At 36.4% G+C, this 13,142-nt stretch overlaps 1 protein-coding gene across 2 annotated transcripts; it reads left to right on the forward strand.

Annotated features, from left to right (window-relative positions):
* Positions 1-293: 293 nt before the first annotated feature.
* LOC122828028 (LIM/homeobox protein Lhx6-like) lies at positions 294-10,506 on the forward strand. 2 transcript variants are annotated; one of them, XM_044111209.1, is made up of 9 exons: positions 294-490; positions 1,085-1,215; positions 2,087-2,218; positions 2,414-2,535; positions 5,182-5,402; positions 6,777-6,877; positions 6,967-7,062; positions 8,645-8,822; positions 9,644-10,506. In XM_044111209.1, the coding sequence occupies exons 2-9, from the start codon at positions 1,213-1,215 to the stop codon at positions 9,724-9,726; spliced, it is 936 nt and encodes a 311-aa protein (XP_043967144.1). In that variant the 5' UTR covers positions 294-490; positions 1,085-1,212; the 3' UTR covers positions 9,727-10,506. The 2 variants fall into 2 exon arrangements, with proteins under 2 accessions (XP_043967144.1, XP_043967146.1); XM_044111211.1 differs by lacking the exon at positions 294-490 and having other exon boundaries at positions 971-1,215.
* Positions 10,507-13,142: the final 2,636 nt, after the last annotated feature.

Here is a 13,142-nt window from a genome sequence, read left to right on the forward strand (position 1 = left end):
GCTATAAAATTTCACTATCTACCTGGGAAATACTTGATACTGCCTCTTTAAAGAGAGCTGAACAATCAGTCCTCAGTTAGCTCCTACACCAGGGAAAGTTAATTGGCTTCTTATGTTTAGAAACAACACATGTTCAGTGTTTACCCACTTTGTGTCACCAGTGTAGGATGTGTGTTTCCCAGTAAAAGAGGAGGCGCAGCATCACATCCTGCCTCTTCTAACTGGGTGTAAACTCTGAGTCCAGGCGGGAGATCAGATCAGATCAGATCAGGTCGTTGCTCCAGTCCCGCAAACTTCCTCTGCGTGGATCAACGTTGGACTTTCTCTTCACCAACCCACGGATTTTTCTGGACACTTTTTATTCCTTCTGGAGAAACTATTTCACACCCCTGAATGATGTTTTCGCCGCATTTCGGAGCTCCTCTGTCTCTGAAGTTTCTGCAGACCATCTCATCTCGTTTCGCTGCCTCCAGTGTTTACATCCAAGCCGGTAATTAACATAATCTTGCATTCTTGTTAATTTCGAGAAGTGAAGGACAACACGGGGTCCAGATTGCCCCCCAAACGCAGATTCTTGGCACTTCATGAATGCAGCTGTAATCACTGAGGGGAGCCTGGAGTACCTAAATGGGTCCATCACGAGAAAAGAGACAATCAGGCTCCTTTATGTCTCGAGATCAGCAGCAGTTTCTGCGCATTGTCTGTTATGAATAGAGCGATCTCCAATTGAGCCTCTTCACTTTGGAGATTTTTCGATTTTCGATCATACAGCTATTGAAATTAGGACGCGCAGCGCCTCCCCCCTTCCTCAGCTTGGTGGCGCGGCTGCCTCCCCCTGATTGACAGATGAAATTGACACTCGGGTTGCCTCTTATCAAGCGCTGCGTTTCAATCCGCCTCTAATTGCAGATATAGTGCAATCCTTTCTTTTCACCAGATGTGATTGCAACACGCAACCTTCCGTTGCGCACAAGAGGAATGATCGATCATATGTAGTGTGTATGTGTGTGTGTGTGTGTGTGTGTGTGTGTGTGTGTGTGTGTGTTTTTATGTCTAATTGCATCGAAATGTCTTTTGTTGCCAGGGTTTAAATGCAGGAGAAACTATAAGACGTTGTTTCGGAGCGGGTGTAGCGCCGGTTGGAGCAGAGATGCGTAATGCGCAGGGAAAACTGGGTCTCCACTCCGGATAGGAAGCGACCAAGACCCGAAAATGGTGAGTCACAAACACAATAAGTTATTTCAAGTAATTTTACTTCCAGGAGCGTCATAAGAGATGTAGTGAAATTGCTCAAACCTTTGCAAAAGCGACAACTAAATGCTAAAATAATAATTATTATTGCTTTACCTCAGTGCGTGCTAATGGAATTATAATGATGGAAATGGAGAAATTAATTTAAAATGAATTAATCATATCTAAAGAAAAAAACCCTGCAAGAATTGCTAAACTATAATGAATCCATATCTATAAGTAATTTCTGTTTTGTTGGTTTACTATACTGCTGAAGCAATAAATAGCTTTACGCGTTTTCTCTGCTTTCCCATCAATGCATCAAGTTGATTTTAATTTTAAAAATATACATTCTGACTCTAAAGCATCAGATAGTTCACCCATTATGCGCTTAAGATGAATTTTGTCTCAAAAATTTAATAAATTAAAGTTGAACGAGCTTTTGAACAACACGCTCCGGTTCTTAATTTTAAACTTATGGTGTCTTTCTTACATTTTAATCATCGCTAAATATGCATTAGATTTTGTTAGATAAGGAAAAGACATTTGAAATAATGCAAATCCCAACCAAAAAAAATAAATAAATAGATTTTGATGCTTTCGCAAATTTTAACATATTTTTACGGGGGAATTTGGCGTAATTTCTATAAAGTGTGAGTTGATAATTTTTAGAATATATATTAAGATTTAAAATGAAAGGAGAAAAGACAGACGCTGCTTGGCAAAAAAAGAAAGAAACAAAACAGAGATCTGGGTTGTTGCGCACGCAGATTTTTATTTCTGTATATTTAGTTTTCTCTCTGTTCTCGGCGGGTCCTGCTCTTTCTAAAGTGTCTTATTTTGTTTTGTGGATCAGAATAAGCCGGAGGTGAAGAAGGAGTCCGGGGAGTCTAGCCCGCTGGAGGCGGCCTGCCTCTGCTCTCCTCCGGCGGCCAAGAACCAGTGCGCCAGCTGCGGCTTGGAGATCCAAGACCGCTACCTGCTGAAGGTCACACATTTTAACCTTTATCCGTTTTTACCTCCATTTTTGATGTTATCCATTCTTTTTTTTTACATTTAAATCGAAACGTAATTATTCCTCAGTGCAGGTACTTGACAGTTAGTCTGTAATGTATCGAGGGAAGGCGTATCTCTGCAAACTGTTCGTTAATTAGCGCATGCGTGTTGCATTTAATTGTCGCAGGTGAACAACCTGAACTGGCATCTGGGCTGCTTGGAGTGTTCGGTCTGCAGAGCGTCGCTGCGCCAACACAGCAGCTGCTACGTGAAAAACAAAGAAATATTCTGCAAACTGGATTATTTCAGGTAGGAACAACACAATAAAAAAACAACATAAAAACAAACAAACAAAAAAACAAGCTGCTTTTGAAGTGTATCTTAAACAGTTACGTGTTTTTTGGTATCAGTTAAATTTAAATTTAAATTTATTACAGAGTTTTGTAAATCAATAATGGATAGATACATGCATTAATACCCCTCCAGATTTAAATCTAAAATAATTTTTATTTATCATGTGTTAATTTCAACCAGAAAATAACGCAAAAAATAATGAAATAACATAATTAATATATTTAAAATCTTATTTTATTTTATTTTTTATTTTATTTAAAAATGCAATATATTTTTAAATCCCTCTGAATTCTCTTTTTTTGGAGGATTACAATCATTAAACCCTTCATAAATTTGCTTTTTCGCTTATTGTAAGTTTTTTCTACGTCTTTGGGTTTGGGAGGCCTCCTTGCCATCACCCTAATTTTTAGCTTCTTGTTTTCTATTAGATTCAAAATAATATTGCTAAGATATTGGTAAAATAAAAGATACTTCAAACACAAACCTTCCTGTTTTAACGTTTAAAAATTATACCTTTTGATCCAATTGTACATTTTGTTAAAATATAAATATATTTAATTTACTGTAGTTAAAAAGACGTTTTTGGTCTGATTATTTTATATGAAATAAATCTGTCTTAAAATTATTGTTCCATCTTAAAACACACTAAAAATTTTATTTGTGATGTTTTTGGAATCCAGTAAATTTTTTGAAAACAAGATTCCAAATTCCTTATAAAATATGTTTTTATAAACTTTTATTGGCTTTAAAAATAAATAAAAATAAGAAACAAATTAATGCAACTCTTTTTAATTCTACAAAAGGGCCTTAAATTATGAGTAGTTAGATTTAATATTTATGTTTGTCTCTGGAGTTTTGGTCTCCTTGAAGGTAAATCATTTATTTCTCTCTAGTTTAATGACTTAATAATATTCCAGTGATTTGTTCCTGAGCATAACGTGGTTCATTTTTCAGATTGTTTTCAAAGATAATTAATTTTGGTGGTTCAAATTAAATGACTTATTAGAGTTTGACCTGCAGAATGAAGCAGCACATCCATCAAACTTATGTTTTAGGATTTGATCTCAACTCTCTCTTCACTGCAAAAACACAAAATCTTACCAAGTGTTTTTGTCTAATTATGGTGTAACATATCATTACACTCAAAATGAGACAAAGCTAATTCATAAGTAACTTGTCAGCTAGATTATGAACTTACTTTAAGTCAATAATTCCTTAATATAGATTTGCAAAGGTATTATTTCCACTGCAGATTATTTTACTTGTAATAATCAAAATAATCTGCCAGTGAAACTATTGTACTTTTTTTACTAATATTAAGGAGTTATTTACTTAAAACAAGCTCCTATATCTTGCTGTAAAGCTGCTTATAAGTTAGTTTTGTCCTATTTTAAGAGTAATGAGGTGTTTGCACTAGAAACTAGAACAAAAAAAGTTGGTAAGATTTTGTGTTTTTGCAGTGTAACACTTTTGTCTTAGTTTTAACTCTTACATTTATCTCTGCAATGTGAACAAAAGCATCTGCTGACATTCTGTGTTTCTTTTCTATATTTTTCATAATGTCACAACAAACAGACGTGAAGGTGAAAGTTTGTTTTCTCTTTGTTATATAAATGTTCGCTCCACATTTTTAAAGTGCAGCTTCCACAGGTTTGTCTCTCTCTGCATGTTGTGGTGAATATTTTTGTTTTGCCCTGCGTTTTGCCTGCCAGGCTCCAGTTAGAAGAAGCAGCACTAAAGGGCAATTTGTCAGAAACTGTAAAGTAGAAAATCTCCAGGTTTTCAGGTTTCTATTTAATTTTAGTTCTATTATCTGGTACTTTATTAATATATTGCTGTTTATATTGTTTTTTAAAGACATTTTTGCAACAAATATTGTCACCTTGCTGCTATAAAAAGTAAATTTCACATCTGTGGGATTAATTTAGGACTAAGTTGTTTATGGCAGCTTCCTGCTTTTACTGCAGTTGAGTATGATAAAGGTGAGCAGCACTTGCATGTTTTTTTTTTTCATGTTTATAATTTATTCACTTTTTTTACATTAGCAAAAAAAAAACAAGAAGAGCATTTTTATAATAACTAGGTGGGATTTAAATGTGCAATTGATTGTTGTTGTGTTTCTTTGCAATCAAAATCACAGATTTTAAAAGAGGAATTTTTATGTTATTTGCGCTAATCTATGATATTAAATGTGAATTTTTATTCCTCGCTGTAACAGTAAGTTGACCTCAAGCTGAGGCAGCAGTCAATTAAGCCCAAAGTTTTTGTCCAACTTTGACAAAAATTTGCAGTAAATTCATTAAAAATATGCAGATCTGTTGATTTTGTGTGAACTTTGCAGATCTGTGAAAAACTGGAGGGACGTATTGATGTAATGAAAGTCTAGAGGGCCACATGAAAACCTACAGCGGGCCAGATTTGGCCCCCGAGCCTTGAGTTTGACACATGTAATGTAAACGATAAAATCAAGTAAATTGAACAAACTTTTACTTTACTAGCATTGCTAATCAGCACAGACTTAAACCAACTGAATCTGTTGAATTAAATGGGATTACTGACCAACCACGGCACATCCTGACCTTTTGACCTCTTCCCCTGCAGTAGGTTCGGCACCAAGTGCGCCCAGTGCGGCCGGCAGGTGTTCGCCAGCGACTGGGTGAGGCGGGCGCGGGGCAGCGTCTACCACCTGGCCTGCTTTGCCTGCTTCTCCTGCAAGAGGCAGCTGTCGACGGGGGAGGAGTTCGGCCTGGTGGAGGGCCGGGTTCTCTGCCGCAGCCACTACGACATCATGCTGGAAAACCTCCGCAGGGCCGCAGAGAACGGTAACCCAGCCCGGAGCATCAACCGCAAACTGCTCTACCACCTGTAGGGAGGCGAAATGTAAAACACATAATCCAGATGTTTACATGAGATGTGTGAGCATCTAATGTGCATCATTGTTTTGTTTTTTTGGGAAAATGCTTTAAAAATAATTTTGCTAAGTTTGTGCAGCTTTTGTGATATTATCAGATGATAAATTAAACTTTTATTAGCCTTTAGGTGTTTAACATTTAACATGCTTAATTAAAATTAACTTAAAGTTTGATATGATCACTATTTGATACACTGCAAAAACACAAAGTATTTTCAGTCCCTTCTAGTTCATGATATATTAGTACACTTGAAATAAGACAGCATCTTAAATAAGTAGCCATAGGAGCTCATTTTGAGTCAATAGTTCCTTAATATTTAATTTAATTAAAGTGCTAGTTATAAGTGAAATTATGAGACAGTAGAACAATAAATCTTTCAAATAGAAATTAAAATATCTTGTTCCACTGGCATTTTTATCAATATTTAGAAATTATTTTTAAAAAAAAAAGCTTCTGTAGTTGCTGAAATGTTACTTGTAAGTTAGTTTTGTCTTATTTCCAAGTATAAAAACATAAAAATACTTTTTCCTTTTTTGCAGCGTTAAAGAGATTGTATTTTAATCTTTAGGTTTATTTTACTTAAGTATGTTAAATGGCAAACAACTAAAGGATAAAAATATGTAATTTATTACCTGAGAATATAACAAAGCTGCACAGACTTAACAAGAAGTGATTTTTAATGCTGCCTGCATGTTTAAACATCCATTTTACTGCCGTTATTTTGATTGACATGTTTTATTTTGTATTATTTATATTTTTTGTTATTACGACTCTTATTTTGAAAGGTTAAATTAGTGGAATCCAGCATGTTGCTAGGGAACCAAAGAAAAAGAAGACTAAGGACTCGACCTCAGCTGTTTTTCTCTGAAGCATCAACAGTTTTGTTTCTTTGTGCTGTTATTTTAATACAATAATATTTTAGTTAATAGCAACAAATTCCTTCTGAAGACATTTTACAATCAGACCCATTTTGACCAAATTTAAATAAATTTTAAATTAATCACTGAAAGGATTTGTTTCTGTTATCTGTGCCTCATTACATTGAGGATTAGGAGAGAAATAATAAAACATAAATCGAACCCAGATCAAATTTTCCTGAATTTTCTCTCTTTGTTTCTAATTCTTGAAAATGTTTAATATTTGCTTTAAACTGTCAATGTTTTCTACAAATTACCTTGATTATGCTCCTTGTTGTTTGGAGAATGGTTACTTAAACATTTCCTTCTGCATTCGCATAATCTCCACACAATCTGATGTCTGGATTATAATCTGTTCGTTTCAAAGGGACAGGTCTGACTCTGGAAGGAGCGCTGCCGTCGGATCAGGACTGCCAACCCAAACCGGCCAAGAGGGCGCGGACGTCCTTCACGGCCGAGCAGCTGCAGGTTCGTCGCCGCCGCCCTCCAGCTGTTTCAATCTGAGTTTAATCCGCAGGAGTTTGTCGTTTAATCCGCGCTGGATCGTCGTTCTGCAGGTCATGCAGACGCAGTTTGCTCAGGACAACAACCCCGACGCTCAGACGCTGCAGAAACTAGCAGAAATGACGGGATTGAGCAGGAGAGTGATACAGGCAGGTGTTGACATTACTACTCTAAGAATCAACCAAACCAAAGATACTGTGAGGTAATAACACTAAAAATATTAAAAATTAAGGATTTAAGTAAGAAAAACTGTTATTTACTATTGTAAAGTCACATTTGGTGAGGATTTAATAAAGATGTGAAAAGATCTGAATCCTTATTGAACCATCAGTGAGTCAGTAAAGCACCCAAAACATTTACTCAAGTAAAAGTAGAACTACTTCATAATAAAATTACTCAATTAATACTAAAAAAGCATTTGGTAAAAAGTGACTCAAGTACTGAGTAATTATCACTTAATAGTTAAAAATCATCTGATGGAACAAAACATAAAGTTGAGTGGAAATTTTGGCATTTTAAGGACCAAAATGACAATAATTCAACAAAAATAAACAAAAATAACAAAATCAGGTGAAATCAGGTGAATTTTCCAAATCAGTTTCTTTAAATAAAAAACCACAGCAGGAGTTTGTCTGTTTGGTTAAAACAACTTTTACTCATGTAAGAGTAGAAATACTACATAATGAAATTACTCAAGTAAAAGTAAAAAGTACAGCAGAGTAAAAATACTCCTAAAAGTAAATTGTTTCCAAAAAGTTACTCAAGTAAATATAATTGAGTAAATGTAACTAGTTAGTTACTCAGATGAATTAGTTTTTAGGTATTTATTTTCTTTGTATTTTCACACTACAGGGATATTTTTATGACTTTTTAATTTGTCATATTTTTTTATTATGCTTCCCTGAAAAAGTTTCATTGATCTATGGGCTGCAATAAACATGTTCATTACATATTTACCTCAAAGTCCTTCTTAGATGATGAGATTTTAGTCTGGTCAGTTCTGCCTGTTTTGATTGAGATTCAGTTGCTTTAGAGACTCTTGTCACTTTAAATCCAAATAAGCAGCTCCTGGTCGCGCTCCCAACTCAATGTTTACCCTCACACCTGGAAATGGCTGCAACAGATGCACAATTTTACAACCGTACATCTTTGAAAAGCATAAGTAGAGCCTCCTGCACAACCAACAAGAATGCAGCAAGTTGTTTCTGAGTGGTAAGTCAACAACAAAACGCTTTTTTCCCCCCAGCAGCCATTGTACAGTGCAGCTGGTTAAACAAGCTGGAGCTCCTTTTGGGTTGCTAAATAACAGGTTGGGTTTTGCTGGGGTTGCTAGGCAACGACATGGTGCCCCTGGAATTTGACTTCAGATTCAGGAGGTTTTCGAAACGTCTCATTTTCCAGTCACTAAAAAAACATTATCTCATTGCAAAACCACAGCTGGGTGGGGTTTTAAATGCTTTTTCTGTTTGTTGAAGCAGTTCAGACCCAAATGGAAGCATAAAAATGACAAAAATGTGACTTTTGCATAATAGGTTCCCTTTGGTAAGAAGAAATATTAATTTGCTGTTTTCTGGGTTGTTCTTTAGAACATCTTAAAGTTTAGGTAACAACTCTCCAAATCCATCTAAAATCTCTACAGAAGAGTGGAATAATGAGTCTTACATGTTTAACCCAGCGAGTCTTTGGGTTTGAAGAGACCGTTTCGTTGATGCTGACCGTCTCCGTCTCCAGGTTTGGTTCCAGAACTGCCGCGCCCGACACAAAAAGCTGCCGCCGCCGCAGAGCAGCAGCTTCCCTCAGAGCGCGCCGCTGTCCAGGATGCCGCCGTCGCTTCCAGAGGATCTCCACTACTCCTCGTTCAGCAGCCCGGACCGACCGCATCTCCTCGCTCTGCACGGATACCTGGACGGTCAGTGGCACGCCTGCATTCCTGCAGGGAGGATTTCTATAATTATTAAGCAACATGTTCAGCTTTTATCATGATCTAATCCCAAATAAGCTCAGTGAGGGAAATGTTAAGATTTATTTGGCTTTTCATTAAGCTGCAGTTGTTGATGAAGCCTGAAACAACCAAATTTTATTTATCTTAAGTTTGTTTTTTGGGGGTTTTTTTACAAGAGATGCCAAAAAAGTGGATGCAATGTTTTTTAATTCCAAAAGATTAGGAGAAAACTGTTTTGGCAGGAAACACGTGCAGATTGATTGTTGTAACTGTTGAAAATAAAAGTGCAAAACATTTATTCTCAAAGCAAGAAGTCTGTCTCAGCAGTTAAGGAGCAACTTTTTTAGACTTTTATAGGGTCTTAACAGATAAAAGACAATTAAATCATCTGTGATTTACTGATTTCATACATGAGGTTTGGTAAAATATTGTTTGAGGAGAGAATAACAAGAATAAATAAAAATGTTTTGGTTTATTATGCTCTATTCTAGAGATTGGCAGATTAAAACAGTTAAATCATCTTTAATTTATCAATTTCATACATTAGGTTTGTTAAAAAAATTAGCAAATGGGCAGATAAACACGAATAAATTAATTTTCTCTATTATTCCTCTGTTGTGAAGTGGTATTATTTTCATATTATTATAGTTTCAACTGGACTCTGATTCTGCGGGTCTCTGAAGTAGGTCGAGACGCTCTTCCTCCTTCTTCCTACTTCTTCCTCCCTCATCATCCTCGTCTCCAGGCTGAATTGAAACGGCGTTTTAACGTTTCTCCTTCGTTTCCAGCTCACCCCTTCTCCGTCCTCGCCGCCCCCGGACACTTGACTCATCCCTCCATCGCTCTGCCGCAGCTTCCCATCAGCCGCTGACCCGTCACCGCCCTGATGATGTCACGGACGCCTGTCGCCATGGCTACCTCCGCTTTCAGCTGGCTGTCAGACTGTTGAGCTGAACTGTGGCGAAACATTCAAGCAAACATTGGGAGTATTTTTCTTTTCTTTGTTCTAAACGAAGCACAGAAGACTTCTCGTTTTTGCGTTTAATTTTTTCCACTTTCTTCCTGTTCGCACGTCAGGCGGTTTCAAACGGCAGAGCGGAGGAGCATTGTAGCAGTACGACGGCGAAACCTCAGCTTCTTTTTTCACAATCAGCACATTTTGCAGCTTTAATGTTGTTGGTTGTTGTGCTGTTGTCAGAAAAACGGGAACTCTTATTTATTCAGATGAAAACCTCTTGTTTTCGAAGCTGCATGGAAACATTCAGTGTGTGTAAATAAATCGCATCAGATCTGTCACCGGGTTTGTTTAATGAGCAAAATGGAGACTGATTTCATGTGTGTGTGTGTTTTGAAGGTCATAGAAAAAAAACAACAGAATATAGAGTCAGACTGTACCTGCTGTCATTAAACCAATTTAAAACGCGTCACTTACAGGAAATACGATCAATCAATTAAATCCAAATTCAGTTAAAGTGTTGCCATTGATTTGTGTTTCATTCAGGCCTTTATGAGCTCATCTAAGATGTTTTACCTTCTGCTGTTTCAGAGATTCAGACCTCAGAGGCTTTTTAACGACATTATTTGGTTTTGATGTTCCAATATGGATCAATATTTCTTTCATTTGTTCAAACCCTGAAAAACAGACCAGACACTGAAAGAAGAGCTGAAATATTTGTTTCTTTCTTGAGAAAACTAAATGAAAAATAAAAATGGAATCAGTTTGTAAATAATTTACGTGCCATTTATTTGGTAGATTATGACGTGGAAAGTAAAAACCCACCAAGGCTTTAAAGTTTATGTTTTTATACTTTAATGGTTAAAATTTATGATTCTAGACATTTACACTGCAAAAGCGCAAAATCTTACCAACTATTTTTACCAAGTAAATTTTATCATGTGCAAATATCTCAGTACACTTGAAATAAGTCTAAAATAACTTAAACTTTAAGCCAGACACAGGGCTTGTTTTAAGTAATTAATTCCTTATTATTGATGAAAGATTTTGGTTCAACTGCAGATTATTTCATTTGTAACGAGACGTTTTCCATGTTGTCAGTGAACTAATCTGCTTATTGAACTAGTATTTTTTCATCTAGAGTAAGGAATTATTAAGGAATAACAATCATAAAAGTTACCTGTAAATTTTAACTTATTAAAACTGTACTACGATGTTTTCACTAGACAGTGGACCACAAAGTGGTGTTTTTTCTGTGTACAAAGCATCAAAAATAATAAAATGAGTAAAATGTCAAAGTTCAAATGACACAACAGGGGAGGCTAGAAGATAGACCCTCTTTTATTTTTCTTTATACTCAATACGAGCATCTAAACTGAAGAAATAAGAGCAATTTATTAAGAATAAATCAAGTGGAACTGCAAAAATCTAGATTGTTCTGGTAAAAGAACAAATATTGTTTCTGCTGAGTGTGGCTGGCAACACACAGCAGAAACAATCTGCTATGTTTACTCAAAAAGGTCACGTTAGACATACATCACATGTAATTTTATGATGAAATAAGGTGATATTATTTGAACCGACCCCTTACAAAATGCTAATTCTGCTTAGGAATTAGCATTTTGTTGGAGCGACAATGTTTCTCAGGATGTTTTTGTTATTTTCCAGGCAGATTCAGGCTGCAGACTGGATTATTTCTCCTCATCAAACTCTCAACTGCAAAGTAAAATAGATAAAATAGTTCCATACAGGTGCAGAAAAAAGAACAGATTCTGTAAAGAATCACAAATCCTAAATCTGGGCGTTCTGAATCAATTCAAAACACTCAAAAATCCATTTTAAAATGAGTTTATGATGCATTATGTGTAAACTTGCCCACTGTGCATATTTTAAATACTTCTTTGACAGGTTCTTATTTCAGAACATGCTAGGCAGCTAAGCTAACCTAAAAATGGCGATTTAACTTTGCGTGGAACCTTAAAGAATTGCTTTAAATATTATTTTTGTTTGCATTTTTTCCCTCTAATCACATATTTTCATCTCTAGATCATTTGAATCGTTTCTGAATCTAATTGTGACGGTAAAAGTGAAATTTTGAATCAAATTGCTCGATGCTGAGAGATTTGCAAAAATGGTAAGGATGTTTAATGTAAAATTGTTAAACATTATCAAGGAACAGCTCCTGTTTTTTATTGAGAACCATAAAAAAGATGTTGCAGAAACTCCTTCAAGCTCTGAATATTCACTAAAAACCCCAAAACCGTCTCATGACCAGGTGTGTGCGAGTCTCTGGATGCCATTAGGAAATGAAACGAGCTCCTATTCTTTCTTAAATTTTGCCTTTGAATAATCTTTAAATCAGCCTCTTTCAATCAATTCAACGCAGGAGGAAACCTGAGCTGGAAAACGACTCCGCTCCTTGTGAAACCCTGAAACAAAAGCTGTCTTCCTGCTGAGTTGAGATGATTATCAGGCTGACACACTTTGGGCCACCTGCCAGCACAGCACTGTAAAAAATTATACAAGAGCCCAAGGAAGCATTCAGGCACGCCTCCCTCCATGCATGTGCATCCCTGCGCATTTAAGCCGCCCGGGTTTGTCATCCTAACATCCCCCCACCCCTGACTGGCATTTTCAAGTGGTTGCAGATGAAACATGGCCCCCCTCCTACAATGCTAATGAATAGGCCCCTGATTGCAGGATTACAGCGTCGGCTGTCTAATGAGCAGATACGCTACAGAGCCCCTCGTCTCCACGCATTCACATTTTTCTCCTTGAAACTGATGAGCTCTTCCCCGCACAACAGTCAACAAAACCTCTGTGGAAGATTGCAGCATGAGCCATCTTCATCATCAGCCTCCTCCTCCTCATGCAAGTTTATTTCAGATGCTCTGGGTATATTCTAATTTTTCAGCCCATTTGGTCTTGAATATATTATTTAACTGAACTGAAGATGCCTTGCAAAAAAGTGTCTGAAGGAACGATGAGGGTGATAATGACTCGATTTAAACGACTAAATAATAGAAGCGGGGAGATAAAATGTCAATGAAGACTGAAAGCTTTAGAAGAACAAGAGAAACAATAAGGCAGATTGTGGAATGTGTGACTTTTCTTATGAGGCATAATCATAAAATCTATACTTCTGCAAAACTTTTGTTCTGTTTTTCTGAACCTAAAATCCAGAGTTGAAACAAAAACCCATAATATGTTGTTGACTGTCATTCAAATCTCCAATTACTTGGTTTGCTAATCACAGAAACCATATTTTTTGCTAGCTTGGAAAAACTCTATGGAGTTCCATTTGTGTCAAAAATAGGTAGAAGTCATATGTG

Source organism: Gambusia affinis, linkage group LG03, assembly GCF_019740435.1.
Source record: "Gambusia affinis linkage group LG03, SWU_Gaff_1.0, whole genome shotgun sequence".
NCBI lineage: Eukaryota > Metazoa > Chordata > Actinopteri > Cyprinodontiformes > Poeciliidae > Gambusia > Gambusia affinis.